Source organism: Callorhinus ursinus, unplaced genomic scaffold (genome assembly GCF_003265705.2).
Source record: "Callorhinus ursinus isolate GAN/ISIS: 27379988/994484 unplaced genomic scaffold, GSC_fseal_2.0 scaffold46, whole genome shotgun sequence".
NCBI classification, from domain to species: Eukaryota; Metazoa; Chordata; class Mammalia; order Carnivora; family Otariidae; genus Callorhinus; species Callorhinus ursinus.
In genome coordinates, this window is record NW_027397108.1 from 7,088,951 (window position 1) to 7,109,589 (window position 20,639).

The 20,639-nt window shown below is 44.1% G+C and overlaps 1 protein-coding gene and 1 pseudogene across 3 annotated transcripts in view; both read left to right on the top strand.

Moving 5' to 3' along the window:
• Positions 1-11,038, top strand: part of CDH13 (cadherin 13) — a 1,106,386-nt gene extending 1,095,348 nt beyond the window's left edge. For all 3 annotated transcript variants that reach the window (XM_073882334.1, XM_073882335.1, XM_025860409.2), the window contains one exon: positions 9,492-11,038. In XM_073882334.1, coding sequence (XP_073738435.1) covers positions 9,492-9,499 — 8 coding nt within the window. In that variant the 3' untranslated portion in view covers positions 9,500-11,038. The remainder of the gene's footprint in view (positions 1-9,491) is intronic.
• LOC112814834 (H/ACA ribonucleoprotein complex subunit DKC1 pseudogene) lies at positions 1,528-2,828 on the top strand (annotated as a pseudogene).
• Positions 11,039-20,639: the final 9,601 nt, after the last annotated feature.

Genomic DNA, 20,639 nt, shown 5'->3' on the forward strand with positions numbered 1-20,639 from the left:
GGATGGATGGTTGGATGGATGGATGGATGGATGGATGGGTGGGTGGATGGATGGATGGATGGATGGATGGATGGATGGATGGGTGGATGGGTGGATGGGTGGATGGATGGATGGGTGGATGGATGGATGGATGGATGGATGGATGGATGGGTGGGTGGGTGGATGGATGGATGGATGGATGGATGGATGGATGGGTGGTTGGGTGGGTGGATGGATGGATAAATGGAAAGAAGAAAGGTGGATGAAAGAAAATATATTCCTCCCTTTCTTTTCTCCTTTTTCTTTCTTCTTTTTTTCTTTCTTTTTCCTTTCTTTTCAAGAAATAAACTATTACAGATAAAGGTGAAATCCCCTATGTTTTTCTCCCCAGTTTCATTTCCTATTCTTTCTCCCCGGAGAAAATACTATAATGACTTAGAGTGTGTCCAGATGTTATTTTTGGGTTTTTATTTTTTAAACATTTTTATTTATTTATTTGAGAGAGAGTGTGTGTACACACATGAGCAAGGGGGAGGGGCAGATGGAGAAGACTCTGCACTGAGCAGGGAGCCTGACTTGGGGCTTTATCCTAGGATACTGAGATCATGACCTGAGCCGAAAGCAGATGCTTAACCGACTGAGCCACCCAGGTGTCCCCAGATGTTATTTTAGATGTTTACTACACACATGCGCGCACACACACACACACACACCACTTATAGTTCTATTTTGTGCAGCTTATAAAACTTTATGTAATTCATGTTATCCTGAGCATGATGTTCTGTAACTTGCTTTTCTTCCTCCCCACATTGCACTTCCAAGGTTCTTCTATGCTCTCCTAATTTGGGGGTTGGCAAACTTTCACCAGGAAGGGCTGGGCAGCAAATATTTTGGGCTCTGTGGACCACATCAGCTTTGTCACATATTCCTTTTTGTTGCTCTTTTGTTGTTGTTTCTCTCTTTTGTTTTTCCCCACTCTTTAAATGTGGGAAACCATTCTGAGCTCAAGAGCCGCACAAACACACTCTAGCCCAACAGCTGTAGGTCACCCCTGCCCCAGTCCTTTCATTTTAACTGATACAGAGAATCTGTCATATGAACACTATGCAGTGTATTCCCCAGTCAACAGACACATCAGGATTATTTACAATGGCCTTCTCTGATCAGTTCTGTTGCAGTAAACATCTGGAATCTGTTTTCCACCAGCTTCTCAAGTTAGTGCTGGACAGACAGCAAGCCCAGCACTAGGTGTGGTTTGTAAGAGCCGCTGGAACTCACACAGAACAGAGCCTGAGTAAACTAGAGGGCAGTACTTCTTGTGTGACCGTAAAGAAAAAAGCACGTCGTGCATGTATTTGTCTGTGTGTGTGTGCGCGCACACGTGCACACAAATGTGTGTGTGCACAGAGAAAGAGATGGTAATTGAGTGGCCACTCACACATCAGCCTCCATAAACCCAGTTACACAACATCAAAGCCTGACTCTCGATGACACTTCTTGGCTACTCTGGACTGCCAGTGAGTTCTTTAAAATGGAGACTTCCCGAGCATGGTGGACGAGGAAGTATTTAGTTTGCCGAAGAAGTGTAAGAAGAAAAAGGAGCGGAAGTCATCACCAGAAGATGATGTAGCATAAATACAACACACTGAAGAATTTCTAATCACACGTGAGTCCGAGGTGGCTCAGATGGACACATCTCAGTGGCCCCTGTTGCTCAAGGACTTTAATAAGCTAAATGTGAGGACGACACACTATACACCTCTTCCTTGTGGTTCAAATACTCTGAAGTGGGAGACTGGGGACTATATTAGGACAGCTTTCATTCATCTTGACAAGCACCTCCAACCCCTCTTCCCATGAGGTGGTAGCCTGGATCCAGTGGATGCTTTGTGTGTAGAAGACAGGACGCAGTGGAATTCTGGATCCCAATGGGAGTGGCTTGTTTAATCGTGTGCATAGAACAAGTCACTCGTTGAAATCCCAACAGAGTTCATGCAAAGAGTATGTGGGAATTGTCCGGCTACACAGTGCTCTCGAAGGGAGCGCTCAACTTTGTGGGGCCCTAGGAACTCTGACAGGTGCCTTATTCCAGGGACGCCCACTTATTGCTGCAGGAAAGACGCAACTCTGAGTGCGGACCATATGCAAGAGCAAGATGATCGAGTATGATCCTGAAAGAAGACTAGGAAGCTGGAGTTGTGAGGCCGGCACCTATATTCAGATGCTGTGTGTGCACCTTACTTCATTTTTGGGAGTGGGTGCTCAGATGCAGGAACTTCAGAGGGTTCATTCTGGGGTCGTGAGCAGAAAGGACCATCTGGTGGCAATGCCCGATGTGCTCGATGCCCAGCGATTGCATGACAGCCACAGGGATGAGGCTTATGTGCGGCAAGCTGTTCACCCTTGGAAAAGCTGCTGCCTTCTCATCAGTGGCTAGTGACGAAAGACAGCGCAGTGACCACAATCCGCTATGGGGCAAAGATCATACTTCTAGGGGTTCTCCGGTTTGAGGGTGGCATCAACGTCACTCAGGAGATGGTGGTCATCACCACCAAAGGGGAAGCAGTCTGCATGGCTGTTGTATTAATGACCACAGCAGTGATCTCTACCTGAGACCAGGGTATGGCAGCCAAGATCAAGAGACTGACTAATCATGGAGAGACACACTTGCCCTGGGAAGTGGGGTTTAGGTCCAAGGGAAGTCAGAAGAGGCTGATGATCAAGCAGGGCCTTCTGGGCCAGCATGGCAAGGCCACAGACAGCACGCCTGCCACCAGGATGCAGGAATATTGGACCACAGTGACCGCAAAGAGAGGGGCGCTTCATGGCTCAGTCGCCTGAATATCTGACTCTTGAATTCGGCTCCGATCATGATCTCTGGGGTTGTGAGATTGAGCCCCGCACTGGGCTCTGCATCCGGCGGGGAGTCTGCTTCTCTCTCTCTCTCTCTCCCCCTCTCCCCCTCCCCCCACCTCTGTCCCTCCCCCAGCTCACACATGCACGCTCTCTCTCGCTCTCTGTCAAATTAATTAAAGAGAGAGAGAGGTGGTGGCCAAAGTGGTAAAAGCCCCAAAGCGGCAGTGAGAGAGTGAAGGAGGAAAAGAAGAAGGTTAAGAAGGCCAAAGCTGCTCTAGAGAGTTGGGTGATCCAGGACATGGAGACAGTGATACCACCAAAAAGAAGAAGAAGAAGGCGGCAGTAAAAGTGGGAGTGGCTTCCGGGTCATGGACACCACTTTAAGCACTGTGCCCAGCTGGGAGGAGAAATTAAAGCCTTCCTGAGAAAACAGAAGTCCTTTTGTTCTTGAGAGAACCAGGAGGGGTGGAGAGATCCGGCACATCGGAGCTGCTGCCTGAGAACTACCTGATGCTCCCTGGTGTGGGCCTCCCATCCTGTGCTGTTTGAAGGGCAAGGGTGAAGGAGGCAGGTTCGATGGCACGCCCTTCTCTGCTTGGGAGAGTTAGGACACCTCTCCTTGAGACCCAGGACAGCCCAGGGACCCTCTGCGGCCATTTCCCAATGGCTGTTTTAACAGCATAATTCTCTCCTGGATGGCACCGACCCATTTAAAAAGTTTCTAAGCATCACTCAGTGAAACGGTGGGGGGCAACTAAAAGAATAGAACTGAACCACGTTGTTCACTGGGGGGATAAATCTTTTCTCCCTTGTCCTGTGAGGACAGCAGTCTGTTCTGATGTCAGAGCTACCTGTCACCCCGTATTTCCCTTGTGGATTATTTCCAGCCCACCCCTGGCTTGGTGGTCCTCTGTGTCTGAATTTGGAGCCCGTGCATACAGCTCCGTGCACCTGAATCCCTCTGCCTACATGTGTTTGTGACAGAAGCTAAAAAATCCGCTCTGTAGTCTCCTCTTTTAATCGTCCTTTCCTTTCAAAGGATGCAATCACTCCTCCCCAGTGCTGGGAGAACGTTGTAATTTTTACCTATTTTAACAGGATGGAGACTTCCTACCTCTGCTTGTGGAAGTACAGATTTCTGGGCCCATCCGACCTGTGGAGCCCACATCCCAGGTGACGCTGGCCTCCAGCACACGGACCCAGTGTTTGTGCATATTTATACAATATTTTTGATAAAAATACACATGTCTGCCACTAGCAATCCATATATTACATATTAGTAAGACTTAACCTAATTGTGTAGATTAAGGGGAATATAAAGAATGGGGCAGCATTTTCCTCTCCTCAACCAGGGATTTTCCTGTGCCCCCTACTTTGGAGACCCGTGGCCTACAGAGGTCAGTAGTGAGCAGATTCGCCGAGATTGCCCACCTCTCTCTCTCGCCAGATCACTAGGATCACAACTAATCCAGGGCAGAATCTCCTGGTAACTCCTAAAGAACTGAAGTTCATTTTATACTCAAAATAGTATCATCGAGAACAGACATATGTGTGTGTACCATGGTTGAGACGTCAAATATGCTTCTTGTTCTCACAAAAGGAGCCGTCCTTGCTAGGAGCACAGAGCCGTCCCGCTGTAGGTAAGTAAGGCCACCTGTAGCTAATGTCAAAATCGTGTGCGAACCCCTTCTTTGAAGCCTTGTTCATGAAACTACAGCGATCACATCATACAACATGGGCGGGACATTCAGTATAACATTCAAATAACATTGAGACCCAGGTAGACTAGCATGAACCAAATACCCTAATGTCCCATGGCTTTTTTTATTTTTTTCATTGGCCAGGAGATTTTATCCCACTTTACAGATGAGAAAACTGATGCTCAGAGAGGTCTCAAGCGGGGCAAGCAGTGAGGCCAGCATTCACCATTAGACTGCCTCCTCGTGGGAGAAAGTAGTGAAAGCATTTCAGCTGGTTATGACGGCCTAGGACTGAGGGGTCTGCATCTCCTTCTCAGACAGCTAAAACTAAAGGGAACAAAATTAATGACATTGGAAGTAATAAAAAATGTAAATGGAATTAATTTTACTGCCAGTTTTGTTGTTGAAGGGTATGTGTTGCTGACACTGAAGAGCTGTGCTGTGCTTGCCCTAAGACCCTCTCAATGAAGGGCTGGTATCTCCGTTAGGTGTCGAGGGGGGGTGGTTTGTAGGGTTCTGTGTGGTGTGACTCAGGCAGCTCCAGGGAAGAATATCATCCTGAAACCTTTTTGAACATTGTTTTAGGCTTAATTAATCAGCAATATCAAGAACATAAAAAGACAGGTCAGGTGAACCATATTAACAAGTACCAAAATTAAATGTCTCTACATTGGTGAGGAGGGAGAATTGAATTGTAACCTCGATCGCAATGAAAAAGTTTAAAGACGTGACCAAGATGAGCAAAACAGCCGCTGAAAATAACTTTTAATTCTAATGCTTTGTGTGAAGGTATTATTTGGACATAGAATTCACCCATTTCTAAGGGTACCGTTGGATGCATTTTGGTAAATGTACACAATTGTGTAGCCACACCAAACACCAAGGTACAGTTTTCCTTGTGTGCCTTTGCTATTGATCCCCTCCCCTGAATCCAGACCCTCATTGGTCTGCCTTGTCTGATTACTTGCTTGCCTTTCTAGAATTTTCTATACATGGAATCATACAGTCCATTCATTGAGTGTGTCAATATTTTGTTCCTTTTTCTTGTGAAATGTGTTCTGGGCAGAGACAGGGCCTGGAGAAGCACCCAACCCAGGTGGAGCAGGCTGCCCTCTGCCTGCAGATGGCCCTGAGTTGTGCTTTACACAGGAGCTATGGCCCCTTTAAGGAGTGCAACTGCATGGATCATGACAGTTGACCTCCTAGGGCTTCTAAGTGCCACGCACATTAATTTACGTAAATTATATAGACCATCTCATGTAATCAAGTCAATAGCCCTCAGAGGTAGGATCATTTATGTTACAGTCTGAATTGACTTAAACAGGGATTGGAGACTTTTTTAATTTAGTGGGTTTTATTCAGTCAATTTTTTTTCCTCAGTGACCAAAATTATTATTTTAAGTTATTAACACCACACTGGAAAATGTTTTTTAGCAGCTTTATTGAGGTATAATTTACATAACATAAAATTTACCTGCTCTCATTAATTTATCTTCTATACTGATTCTGGTAAATGTATAGCATTCTATAACACCAAAATCTAGTTTTAAGACATTTCCATTACTATATAAAGTTACCTTGTGCCCCTTTACAATCAGACCTCGCCCCTATCCCAGCCCCGGGCAATTTCTGACCTGCTTTCGGTCTATAGTTATTCCTTGCCTGGACATTTGATTTGAATGCCATCACAAAATATGTAGTCCTTTTCATCAGATGTCTATCACTTAGCATAATGCTTTCGAGGTTCATTCATGTTGAGGCATGTATCAGTAGTTTTTTTTATACAATTTTTTTAAAGACTTTATTTATTTATTTGACAGAGAGAGACAGCGAGAGAGGGAACACAAGCAGGGGGAGTGGGAGAGGGAGAAGCAGGCTCCCCACTGAGCAGGGAGCCCGACGCGGGGCTCGATCCCAGGACCCTGGGATCATGACCTGAGCCGAAGGCAGATGCTTAACGACTGAGCCACCCAGGTGCCCCTATCGGTAGTTTTTTTATTATTGGGTAGTATTTCACTGTATGGATATACCACATTTTAAAAAATGCACTCACTGGTTGATGGATATTTGAGTTGTTTTCCAGTTTGGGGATTGTATGTAGAATGCTGCCATGAACATCCATGTGCATGTCCTTGTGGAGCACTGCCCATGCTTTTGAGAGGAAATGTTTTGACATCAGCTCTTACGAATTTAGGAAAGGTCCCAGTTCCATGGCAGTGATGTAGAACCTAAGGTATGCTTGGGGAACCAGGGAGAGGAGCCTGACAGGTTCTGCCAAGCATCTGCTCTCTGTTGATATCTGCTTCAGCCTTCTATTAGAAAACCATGTCCTGATCAGGAACATTGGGCTGGGGGTCAGAGAAGAGATGAGGGGAGATGTGTGGGTCTTGATGTAACGTGGCCACCTCCTAGGGAGGATGTGGGTTCTCAAGGTTGGGGGGGGCGGTGTGGTCATGAAACCAATGCCCAAATTATGAGCAGCCTTTCAGAGGCTGTCATGACTCAAAGAGAACTGTGGCCGAGTAGCCTTGAGGGTATGGATCAGTGCTGGGAGAGGAGAGGTCTGAGATGAAGATTCACTTTTTGGCACTTCCCCGAATCACCTTTTGGGTGACATATTTAGAAATGCTGGTGTAATTTACAGATGGGCAGAGGTTACATTCCTATCAGTGCACATTTGCAGAAATTCCTTAAGGATTTAGACACGTCTGCAAAGGCAAGAGAAACAAAAGCAAAAATGAACTATTGGGACTTCATCAAGATAAAAAGCTTTTTTGCACAGCAAGGAAACAGTCAACAAAACTAAAAGGCAACCTATAGAACGGGAGAAGATATTTGCAAATGTCTTATCAGATAAAGGGCTAGTATCCAAAATTATAAAGAACTTATCAAACTCAACAGCCAAAAAACAAAAAATCCAGTCAAGAAATGGGCAGAAGACATGAACAGACATTTCTCCAAAGAAGACATCCAGATGGCCAATGGACACATGGAAAGATGCTCAACGTCACTCATCACTGGGAATACAAATCAAAACCACAATGAGATACCACCTCACACCAGTCAGAATGGCTAAAATTAACAAGTCAGGAAACAACAGATGTTGGTGAGGGTGCAGAGAAAGGTGATCCCTCCTACACTGTTGGCGGGAATGCAAGCTGGTGCAGCCACTCTGGAAAACAGTATGGAGGTTCCTCAAACAGTTACAAATACGACCCAGCAATTGCACAATTAAGTATTTACCCAAATGGTACAAACATAGTGATCCGAAGGGACACCTGCACCCCAATGTTTACAGCAGCAATGTCCACAATAGCCAAACTATGGAAAGAGCCCAGATGTCCATTGACAGATAAGTGGATAAAGAAGATGTGGTATACACACACACACACACACACACACACACACACACACACACACACAATGGAATATTACACAGCCATCAAAAGGAATGCGATCCTGCCTTTTACAACGACGTGGATGGAGCTAGAAGGTAAGGAACTAAAGGATGGCCCTAAGCAAAATCAGTCAGTCAGAGAAAGAGAAGTATTACATGGTTTCATTCATACGTGGAATTTAAGAAACAAAACAGATGGGGATATTTTTAAACAAAATTCACGATGCCATTGAATATATTCAAGTCTTTCTTCAGATATGGGTGAATGTGGCAGGACACCAGCAATGCAGCCCAAGTAACCAGAGTTTACAGTAATGGTGGCCAGGACGGTGAAAAAGTCAGCTGGAAAAAAGAAATTAAATGTGTCCCGGAGACTCCTAACTGTAAAGGAATCACCTTTAGCCTTAACCAGTATCATGTTGTTTACACTTGAGTCACATTACAAAGACTTTTTATCTCATTGTAGCGAAGCTGCTTTAAATTTTCCAAGCAGGTAAGTGAGAGGATTAACCTCTAAAAGCCAGAGGGGTACAGAGTAGGTGGGTGAGTTTGTCACACTGATCTGCCCCTCAGCAGGTTTTGAAAGAAAAGGCCCAAGCTTTACAAAGTTAATCCATTATATTCTAGCCATCGGTTCTTTCCAGAATGAACTACATTTACATAGTAGTTTGACCTTTACACATGTCTATTTCTTTGATTATAACACAAGTTTTAGTGGTACCATTTCCCTGCATAAAGCCAAGATATAATCATCATGAAGCCAAAGCATCAGAGAACTGAGCTATTCCTGCTCATGCTATTATCCGGCAGAGTGGAGACCCCGGGCTGGTGTACATCTTAGAGAATAAACACAGTTTTGGTGACCTCAATAATCTTGGACAAGACAGTCCAGGCCATCAAGGTGGAGGAAGGGGTCATGAGACAAATACAGGCGGCTTCTGGAAGCTGGAAGAGGCACGGAAGTGGCTTCCCCGCTGGAGCCCCCAAAAGGAACACAGCTCTGCCAACACCTCGATTCTAGCCCCCATAGGACTCATTTTTGGACTTCCAGCCTCCAGAATGCTAGAGAATACATTTTGCTATTTCAAGCCACTCAGCTTGAGGCCACTCGTTAGAGCAGCTGGAGGAAACCCATACACCCTGTCTGAAGAACCACCAATAGTTCTCTTGCTCTTCCCTGTGACCAAAAAATAGTATCTGGGACGACAATTAGTCTCTCAGCTACCAAGTCAATCTGTCCCTAAAATGGCCGAGTTCTGGGCTACTGTGCAAGGGACAGAGTTCAGGGTCACAGAGGCAGTCGGCCCTGTGGGTCTGAGATGAGGGGTTTAGCATGAGCGTTTTCAGACCAATCCAGCTGTTTAATCATAAACCAGCAGAACTATTCACGCTCTCTTCAGATGTTATGCCAAAGGAAAAAAAAAAAAGGTCCCCCAGGTAGTGCCGTGTTTATAAATGTGTTTTTTATGGCACATCAGCCATTTATCTAGTGCTTAGCTAAAAAGCTTTGAATCAAGTTGTGCTATTCCTTGACTTAACTCTGAATCTTTTCCATTCAGGTCTGTGAGAACTCCTGATATTTGAAGCTTGATTCCCAAGTTTCCATAGCAACAGGAAAAAGGAAAAAAAAAAATCCAAATCGGAAGATCGCAGTTTACAGCTCTCAAACTTCACACCTAAGCCTCAATTGTTTCAGATTTTTGTTTTCTTTGCAACTTCACTGGGTCTGTACTTCACCATTTCTCCTTTAATTAATGGAATCTTCTGAATTTCCCTGAATGTTTAAAGATCACAGCATATAACTTGACCTTCTGGGAGCAGAGACAATGACTACTTTTTCTGATGTGTTGCCATGTCGCTAGTCAGCACTCCACACATGCAGCTGTGTCTGTGGGTTCGTATTTGTATATGTGTGAGTATTTGTATGTGTATATACACAGTATTTATAGAGAGAAACGCTACAGAAGGAGCCTAGTTTTGATATGTCATTCTTCCGTGAGAGGTTACACAAAGAAAGAATAGAAGCTACGCCGCTGTCCCCTCCAGGGCCTCGGCATCGAGCGAAGCACTAGTACAGACCACAGAGCTGACGCTTCTCCACCGTCCTGGGCGGTCTGCGAGCCACCACCGCCTGCCAGGCAGGTCCGCAGAAAGGGAGAGCAGAGACACAAGTCCTTTCTCTTTAGTAAAGGACTGCAACCAATTTTCACTGCCACCCCATGCCATGATCCCAAGCAAAAGTGGTGAGGGGCAGAGCAGCAAATTTTACCATCAAATGCCAAGAAAAGGGCTGAAATATTCTTTCGGGGGCATCCCTCTGCATCTGTAGGTGTCCTGAATCCAGTCCCACCGGTTCTTACAAGGACGCAGATCATGGCAGCGAATCTGTCTCTCCTCAGTATCTGTACCTTTGCAGACGTCACCGTGGAGGCCCTACCTGCGTGGGAGGAGGTTGACAGGCACATGTGTGTACACGTATATGCCCACATGTATAGACACCCCTTTATGCACATACACGTTTGTTTCATATATACAGGCATAAAATAGAGTAAATACAGGTAGTTTTAAAAGTACCCTTTTGTGTGACTCAACTACCGTTGTTTGCAAACCTGAAAATAAAAGATGTTCATTATGTATGAGAAGTAATTGATTTTTATTCTGTGAGCATGTCAAAGAGGAAACTCCATGCTTGTACTAAGATTATCTTCTTGTTGATAAACTGTAAAGAACCATCCAAGCTCACACCAAATTTTTCTATCAGATGAAACTAGTGACAGCCTGTGGCTTTTTATTAGAGCTGGCCACGAACTAGCGTAAGGTAAGTGTCTTAGCATATTTCAGTGCAGTTGCTTACTAAAGGTTTTAATCACATGCACATGCGCGCGCGCACCCACGCACACCCATGCTTTCTTATGCAATCTCTGTTTGCACCTGTGCTTTCAGTTCGCCTTCTGTAGGAAGTAGGAGTCATATGTTGTCTTTATTGTAGTGAAATTATGCAGATTGAGTTCCATATATTGTATTTGTTTCAATAGTAAGTCTTTTTGGAGCATAGAGAATGCAGATTTTTTTTCCATTAAAATAAATGGGTATTGGTGGTTAAAACGGCTGGACAGTAGCTCTTCTCTGATTTCTATGTTGTGTCTCATGTTGCCGATGCGAGGTCTTGCCTTAGTGCAAGTTCACAGTTTGGACTGGTCATCTGGGGTCCCCCGTACATCTCCTGTTAGTTGAGGGAGTCTGTAAAGCCAGAAGCCCCCACTCACAGCTGGGACCGTGCACCCGTGTTGTCCATCATAACGAACAATTTGAGCATTTTGCAATCAGCTGCAAAGAAAATGGCTATACTCACAGAGGAGCAAGATCATCCTCAGGTTGATGACCGCATGGCACACGGTCACAACCATCTGTCTGCAGTCCCAGAACATGGGTCTATCTCTCTCGAACAAGTCCAGTCGCTCAGTCAGGAGATGTTGCATCCTGAACACGACAGACTGGTTCTCCACCCATGCACGGAGCAGGCCCAGAGGTTGGGGGCGGCGGGGGGGGGGCGATCCAAGCCTGCACACTCACATTCTACAAGATTTCCTCTTCTGGCTTTATAGATTCAGACAAACTCAGCAGCTAGCCTGGCCCATAGGCTAGCTAACTAACAATCGGAAAGCTCAGCCTCCTGCGTGAATCTGGGCTATCCCTAGGGAGAAACCCAGGGGTCAAGTAGGCAATTCACTCAGGTCAACAAGTGCAAGACTCCACGTCCCTCAATCCAATAGGCCTCCTGCACTTTGCAAATCAAGCCACCAGCTTAACTTAGCTTAGAACACAGAAAAATAGGAATAAAGTACAGACTTCATTATTAAGTAACATATGCCTTAATTTTCCCCTACTTAAGTATGCTCCCTGTCCCGAGTTCTCAGCAGGACAGAGATATTGCTATTGTGTAGTTCTTTCTAATCCTTTCAAAAAAAAAAAAGTGACCAATTCTTTGAAGCCAAAGTGGTGGCATTTCCTGAATGGCAGAATGTTTTCTAACTTGCTCAAACACATTTCCACTGTTTATTGAAAGCAAAAGTAGAATCAAAGCATTATTTCATTATTACCAATGCATTTTATTTTAGTCCAAGTTACTGAAAAAAAAAGTAAGTAAGAGCCAGAAGTTTCTTTTCTGGATTGCTGAGCACAAAACTGAGGATTTTATTTCCACTGAGTGAACAGTCACACCATCTTCACTATTTTATTAATACGTCAACCACCTGAATTGATTAAAAATTACTTTTTCTTTCCATTTTACATATGAGAAATTATTTCTGATAACTTGTTTTAGCAAAAACATGCAAACATTTTCTAATTTAGAAAAAAGTTACCTTCAGTACTGCCAGTTCCTCCAAATGAACATCATTTCAGGTAGATGTATCTGCCGTGACTCTCTGCCAACTCCTGCAAATCTGAACAGGATAGCAAAATAAATCTGGTTCAATTTTGTGGTAGGTATCAGAGAAGACTTTGATTCTCAAGGACCATTTTTAGAAATTTTGATAACATCCCAGATTTCCAAAATGTGATTCTAAGCAGTCTAATAAATGGCATAACCATTTACCATCAAATCCTTGAATTAGGTCACATTGTATGTCATCCAAAATAAATACATTGGGTCTCAGTCTTAATAGGTGGCAAGTACAACATGATTAACAAGGCTGTGTTCGGTGCTGGGTTTAGTGCAGCTGGACCCATACATAAGCTCTCCGGGTTGGTTCTGAAGAAAAGAGTCTACAGTTCTCCTGGGGTGTATGAACAAGGTAAAAAAATATGCATTAATAATGCTAACAATAATAATAATGGTTTACATTTATTGATTGCTTACTATGTATCCACACTGCACAAAATCCTGTATACCTGTTAACTCATTGACCCCTTACAACAAACCTATGAGGCAAGGACTCTTACCTTCTCCAACTTACAGATAAAGAAAGCTGACAGGAAAATCAAATAGCTTGCCCAAGGTAAGTGACCTCCAGAACTCACCTGGTTTGGCTGCAGGGCTCTGTTATTTCTATTAGGTCATGGTGCCACTCACAGTCGTGCAGCCAAACCAGACAAACTCTAGTCTGAAGGCTCCATTGGCAGGACTATCTATCCAAACCGAGTAAATAGACCTTCTACTATTTCTTAGTTCTAAGAGCTGTCAAGAACCAGCAACACCATTCTCAATTCATAGTAAACTTTAGAAATGTCTCCTGCCCAAGATCATCTTCTCCAGGATTTCCCAGGATTTCCTTCCTTCCCTCTCATGGCTTGTGCACAGATGCATGAGGGACTCCTACTAGATTCATTAGATATCTCAGGTGTGCGAAAGTACATTCTCGCCCTCCCAAGTACCCGGTCGCGGCCAAACCAGCGGAGGGGAGGGAAAGCTTAAGGAGAAGTAGCATGGGGCGTTCAGGAGCTTGCCCTGGGCTCAGCTACAGACAAACTAAAGGATCTCCAAGCACTTCTGAGTTTTTCAACGTTGCACCTTAACCTGTTTGTGTGAAGTGTTCATAAGCACGAATCGACAGGTAAATCACACCAAGAGAAAGGTGAGCCCCGAGAAAGAGTGAACTACCTTCTGTGTCTAACCACTAAGAAATAACAATAAAATCATCACCATCTCCATCATCACCAGTGATCTGGCTATACACTTTTCACAGAGATGATGCATCCCAACTTCTTTCCTTATCTGGCTGTTGAAATTTGGAACCTCTCATAGTCTGGTGGTAAGACGCTTTCATAACTGTTTGTCTCAAGCAACTAATGGTTCTTGTGCTGTGTCAAATGTGTTAGCCTTTATCATATTTCCCATCGCTGATGGATTAGCCCACTACTGAAAAAATTCTGTAATCTTGACCTTCTTTATATAAAAGCGTATGCAAAATAGGTAGATACAGAAGAAAATGGTGAGATTGAACATGTGAACAAGGACTTCAGATAAGAACTTTAACTGTCTAAATTAAGCCGAAATAATTTAGATATTCATCAAATTCAGTAAGGAGGAAAGCCTCTTCCTGTCACTTGTGCAACATTGCTATCATAACATTAATCGTCGGACGGTTGCTGAGCTCGAGAAGCCTTTGAACCATTTTGTTTGGCTTCCAAGTGCCAGCTGGTTGGTAGGGATATGGTGAGAAGCAACAGGTGTAGTAAGACCACAAAAATTTCACCATGAAGCTGTGAAGCCTTTGAGAAAGTAGCACATGGAAGCACTGTTAGTATATGCTGAAAATTTCCATTTTCTGCTACTTTTTCAAAAGCTTTTCCTTTAGAAAGCAAGAAAGTCATTCGTTATCTACAGTTTACATGGATTCAGATTATTAAGGAGTTGAAAGTGAAGGCTATATGAAAAAGAGTCTGTGTGGTCATGCACACATCAACACTGTTCTGGTGGTAAATATTATTTATCCCCCCAAGACAAAAATTTTCAGAAAGTTTAAATCTTTTTTCATAAACACTCAAAAGGGATAAAAGTTTATCATCTTAAAATATTTCATTCTATTGTGGATGCAGTTCCTTTGGGCCCTAGTTGCTGAATTGTTTACAGTTCCTGAGCTGTAAATTAACATTTGATTTACCATGTAGTTGCAAAGAAACTTGTAACTTGTTTGTGAAATATTTAAATAAAGGCTATCTGGGATTTTTAATGTGTGTACTTGGTCTTAGACTGTCTTTAGTACCATTTCAACACAGCGACAGAGCAAAGGTATATTTTTTTAAATGGGGCTCCAGTTGGCCTATAATGTTGAAAGACCAAGACTAAAACCAAGTGCTAGCCTGACTGATAACTCTTCCCTCTGCTTCCTTCATAACAGTCAGAGCCCTCTGATGTGAAAGAAACAGATAGATGATTAGATATAGATAGATAGATAGATAGATAGATAGATAGATAGATAGATAGATGGATAGATAGATAGATGGATAGATAGATGATAGATAGATAGAGCGCCTGGGTGGCTCAGTCATTAAGCGTCTGTCTTCGGCTCAGGTCATGATCCCAGGGTTCTGGGATCGAGCCCCGCATCGGGCTCCCTGCTCCGCAGGAAGCCTGCTTCTCCTTCCCGCACTCCCCCTGCTTGTGTTCCCTCTCTCGCTGTGTCTTTCTCTGTCAAATAAATAAATAAAATCTTTAAAAATAGTAGATAGATAGATAGATAGATATACATTGATAGAAAGAAATAGAAGCTTGATAGATAGAAATAGAAAGCAAGATAACTTTAGGGAGGTCCTTAACGAAAGAGAAGAAAGGTGCTAATAGTTAATAAGTGCCTCGCACGAACCAGATATTTTACATATGCACGCATGTATATACATATTATACATAACGTGTAATTTATATGAAATATAATTACATTGCATATATCATGTATATAATTCGTGGAATATTGGAGTACGCTGTATCTCCACTGCACGGATGTGACAACGAGGCTCACAAGTGAAAACTGTCTCACACTAGGTCTCACCTAGAAGGGGTGCATGTGACTCCCAACACCGGTACTTTTCCACTGTACCCTAAGACAGCACCACGTCACCTGTGGCCCAAAATAAACCTTCGAGGTTGTACCCTCTCATGTACAACACATGAACTTGACGGTGACAAGACAATCTGACACAACAGCATAAGGGAAGCAGAAGAAAACCAAACATGCAAGTCAGAGTCTCTCTGAAACATTTCCTTCCTCCCTGGGCATCTGTCTCCAGGAAATTGCCAGTTTGCGTAAATAAATAGGAAACTGATTCCTTGGCAGCCAATCACGGAGACGCTAATTTGGAAAGTTGCCACAAATGAGCATGAGAAAGTAACCCGACACTTCAAACCAAAAGCAAAACAACTCAAGATGGATCCGGACACTGCTGATCACACCATTCTTCGCCATAAAACAATTTTCTGTTCTTATGTAAACACAGCCTCAAAGAGACCTTCCCCTGCTCCTGCACACAAGACAAAGAACCCAGGGCACACTCCAGAGACAACAGCAAAACTGGCTTTTCACATGGGAATCCAAGCGAGGAGGACTGGTACCAGGAGGCAGGCATTTCTAAAGGAAATTTGCCAGAACTCGACGCCTCTCTCCGAAATGGAGCCCTACTTTGCTCCTCAGCAAGTCCTACACACCCCTACAAGGTGGATCCCGAAGACCCTGCCCAGCCCCCTCCTTGTGCCCGCGGAAGGGGGACTGGTGCCTTGAATGCTTCTTCTGTACAAAAGAGATATCCGGCACCTGCAGAAATTCCCAACTACCCTTCCTGAGATTTCTCCTCAAGAAAAGGGACTTGGTACAGCAGCTCGGCAACCTTTCCTTATGCTTTCCCTTCGCCAAGAAAGAACGTAACAATGTGCGATTGAAAAGCAAGCACCACCTCTTTACCCTCTGCTTCCCTGTTTTCTCTTAGGCCAGAGTTTTCTAAACTTTAATCCTATAAGAAGATCTTCATGATTTAATGATGTCCCTCTCCCACCTCTGCAAGTTCCGCCACCGCAGTGCATCTGCCTTACAACAACAGTTTTCAGCTATATAACTTGAAATTTATCATTTTTGCTTAAATGGGTATATTTTAAGAGAAAATCATATATTACCACCATGAATGAAAAGCCACCATCACTTGGGGTACACTAAAGTAACAATCAAAATAAATACAAAGCAAAAGGGCAGAATAGGAGGGTCCAGTCCTTACATGTCCCTCCCCCCCCACTTCCCCACTACAGAAATACCAATTTTAACAACCACCCACAGATGAAAACATGTTTTTGGGAGCCCAGAAACACCCCTGAAATGTTCCAGTACCTCGGTGGAGCGAAAAAGCCAGAGGAGAGATGCACTGAAGAGGTAAGAAGAGTTTCACCTCACGCGTCCTCCGAGGCAGCACAGCTCAGGGGCAAGAGAGATCTCCCGGTCCAAAGCTTCCCCAGCTTTGCAGGACGTCGCCCACTTGTGTCTTGTCCTGCCAAGAACATCGGGGGATCGGCATTGCTGAATAGTCCGGGAACAGCTAGGAACAGAGAAAAAGGGGGCAGTGGAGGGGAGAGCTTACAGCATCAGTGGATCTTAACAACTGGCCACAGATCCTATGGCCTGGCATACAGTCTCCATCAACAGTCCCGCTCACAGACGAACAGCACTCGAAAGATGAAAACGAGAACTAATATGTTCTCCAGCAATCCCGCTGCTGGGTATTTACCCAAAGAAATTGAAATCAGGATCTTGGAGAGATCACTGGGCTCCCCGTTCACTGCAGCACTGTTCACAAACAGCTACGGCATGGAAACAACCTAGATGTCTGTCGAGGAATAAATGGATAAAAATAACGTGGCATATATATATATATATATATATATATATATATATATATACACACAATGGACTATGATTCAGCCTTTTAAAAGAAGGAAATCCTGCCGTTTGTGACTACAGGGATGGACCCAGAGGGCATTATGCTAAATGAAACAAGCCAGACACAGAGAGACAAATAATATATGATCTCACTTACATGTGGAATCTAAAATTCACAATTCATAGATGCAGAAAGTAGAATGGTGGTTGCCAGGGACTGGGGGTGAGGGAAATGGGGAGATGTTGGTCAAAGGGAACAAAGTGTCCTCCAGGAGGACACTTTGGGAGGTGATGGGTATGTTTATGAGTTTGATGGTGATGATTTCATGGGCGTATTCTTATCCCCAAACTTGCTGAGTTGAATACATTTCAATATGTACAGCTCTTTACATGGCACTCATACCTCAATAAAGTGCTTTTAAGAAATAATAAAATAAATACAATGAAAACCAAAAAAGTGATTAACTTTTAGGTAGACAATATGTCTGCCTAAGGTCCAGGCAGGAGGCTGCCCTGTGTTAAAAGGAGAGAGAAACAAGGATGAGCAACGACTTAGACTCAGTAAGAACCAACAGAGACACTGCACCTGTCACAAAGAGGAATGAAGAACCACCTGTTATGTGTCTCACTTGTGACCAGGCATCCAGAATCACTTCGATGCCTTTTGATAGAAACAAAACAAGCAAAACTGCATGAAGAGAAGGTCGCAGATCCAGTACCTGTAGGTGACAGGTCCTTCTCTTTCTAGAACCTTCTCTTTCAAGAAGCTTCTCTTTCTAGAATCTTCTCTTTCTAGAACCTTCTCTCTCTAGTACTTTCTCTCTCTAGACCCCTTTCTGCATTCTACTGAGTGGTAGCACAGAACCACACAGGGCCACCTTATTGGAGTGGTTTTGTTTTCTATTTGTTTTTTGTGTTGTTGGGGTTTTTTTTTACCACTTTTATATGCCCAGAGGAAGGAGTCCATGGGAAGGGGCGGCTAAGAGAAGGAAGTTCCTGGAGTGGGTTGAGAGGTCCGGGGCCCAGGGCCCAACCCCGCACAGGAGGCAGGATACCTGGTGTAGAGGCAACAAGGACCGGAGTCACGCACGTGCAGGTACTTACAGAGACACGGAGGGTAGGACATGGGTGACAATAGTCTCTATTGTCCCTGCAAAACAGAAGATAAAGTCATCCTCTGAGTCACAAGGGATGAAACACTGGGTTTGAAGAGACCGGGGAGGTTTGGACAGTCTACGAAAGGCTGCGGGCTGGCTCGTGGCCGGCGCCGTGGCAGAAGGCTGCTCGTCCGCAGCGGCACCCCGCCACCGGGGAGAACAGCAGAGCGGGTGAACAGCAGCTGAGACCAGCGTCCGGTCACAACGGTGCTGATGCAGGTGCAGCCAGGGAAAAGACGAGTTGCAGGTTCTCCCAGCGCCTGCGGTGACCCCTGCTTCTCACTTACAGGGCACACCCAGCATCTCACTGCCAAGCAGCCCCCACCACCCCCGTGCCCAGGGGAGCGCAGGGCTGGCGAGGGAGGGGCGCGGAGACAGCCCAGCTGAACCAAAGAGCCAGTGTGAACATATCACATTAGCTTAATAAAACCACACCGTCCTGAAAGGGGGAAAGGGAATGACTTCAGTTACACAATTAATCTAGAAAGATCTTTTTCTAAAAAAATGCTAAGGTTTAAAACAAGGGCTGTTCAAAACCAAAATTTTAAAGGTTAATTGCTAGTGTCTTACACCTAATTCAATAGTTTTGCTAATGCAACAATATTCAGTTAAGTTCGGTGTGTGAACCCTACAAAGTAAGTATATCAGCCATGACTATAAATCCATGAAATTTTTGTGTAAAGTAGCTGTTTAAAAGACCTTGGTCTAATTTCCTTACACCACACACAAAAATAGACTCCAAATGGTTGAAAGACCTAAACGTGAGATGGTAGTCCATCAAAATCCTAAAGGAGAACCTCTTCGACCTCAGCCACAGCAACTTCGTCCTAGAAACATCGCCAAAGGCAAGGGAAGCCAGGGCAAAAAATGAACTATTGGGATTTCATCAAGATAAAAAGCTTTTGCACAGCAAAAGAAACAGTCCACAAAACCAAAAGACAACTGACAGAATGGGAGAAAATATTTGCAAATGACATATCAGATAAAGGGCTAGTATCCAAAATCTAGAAAGAACTTATCAAACTCAACACCCAAAGAACAAATAATCCAATCAAGAAATAGGCAGAAGACATGAACATTTTTCCAAAGAAGACATCCAAATGGCCAACAGACACATGAAAAAGTGCTCAACATCGCTCGGAATCAGGGATATCCAAATCAAAACCTCAATGAGATACCACCTCACACCCGTCAGAATGGCTAAAATTAACAAGTCAGGAAACGACAGATGTTGGCGGGGATGCGGAGAAAGGGGAACCCTCCTACACTGTTGGTGGGAATGCAAGCTGGTGCAGCCACTCTGGAAAACAGTATGGAGGTTCCTCAAACAGTTGAAAATAGAGCTACCATACGATCTAGCAATTGCACTACTGGGTATTTACCACAAAGATACAAATGTAGGGATCTGAAGGGGTACGTGCACCCCGATGTTTATAGCAGCAATGTCCACAATAGCCAAACTGTGGAAAGAGCCAAGATGTCCATCGACAGATGAATGGATAAAGAAGCTGTGGTCTATACACACATGGAATATTATGCAGCCATCAAAAGGAATGAGATCTTGCCATTTGCAACGACGTGGATGGAACTGGAGGGTGTTATGCTGAGTGAAATAAGTCAATCAGAGAAAGACATGTATCCTATGACCTCACTGATATGAGGAATTCTTAATCTCAGGAAACAAAGTCAGGGTTGCTGGAGTGGTGGGGGGTGGGAGGGATGGGGTGGCTGGGTGATAGACATTGGGGAGGTTATGTGCCATGGTGAGTGCTGTGAATTGTACAAGACTGATGAATCACGGATCTGTACCTCGGAAACAAATAATGCGATATATGTTAAGAAAAAAAAAGAAGAAGATAGCAGGAGGGGAAGAATGAAGGGGAGTAAGTCGGAGGGGGAGATGAACCATGAGAGATGATGGACTCTGAAAAACAAACTGAGGGTTCTAGAGGGGAGGGGGTGGGGGGATGGGTTAGCCTGGTGATGGGTATTAAAGAGGGCACGTTCTGCGTGGAGCACTGGGTGTTATGCACAACCAATGAATCATGGAACCCTACATCAAAAACTAATGATGTAATGTATGGTGATTAACATAACAATAAAAAATTATTAAAAAAAAGACCTTGGTCTACATACAGAAAAAATATGCTGTCTTTCTGCTTAAGTGCAAAAGAAAAGCCTCCACTAAACA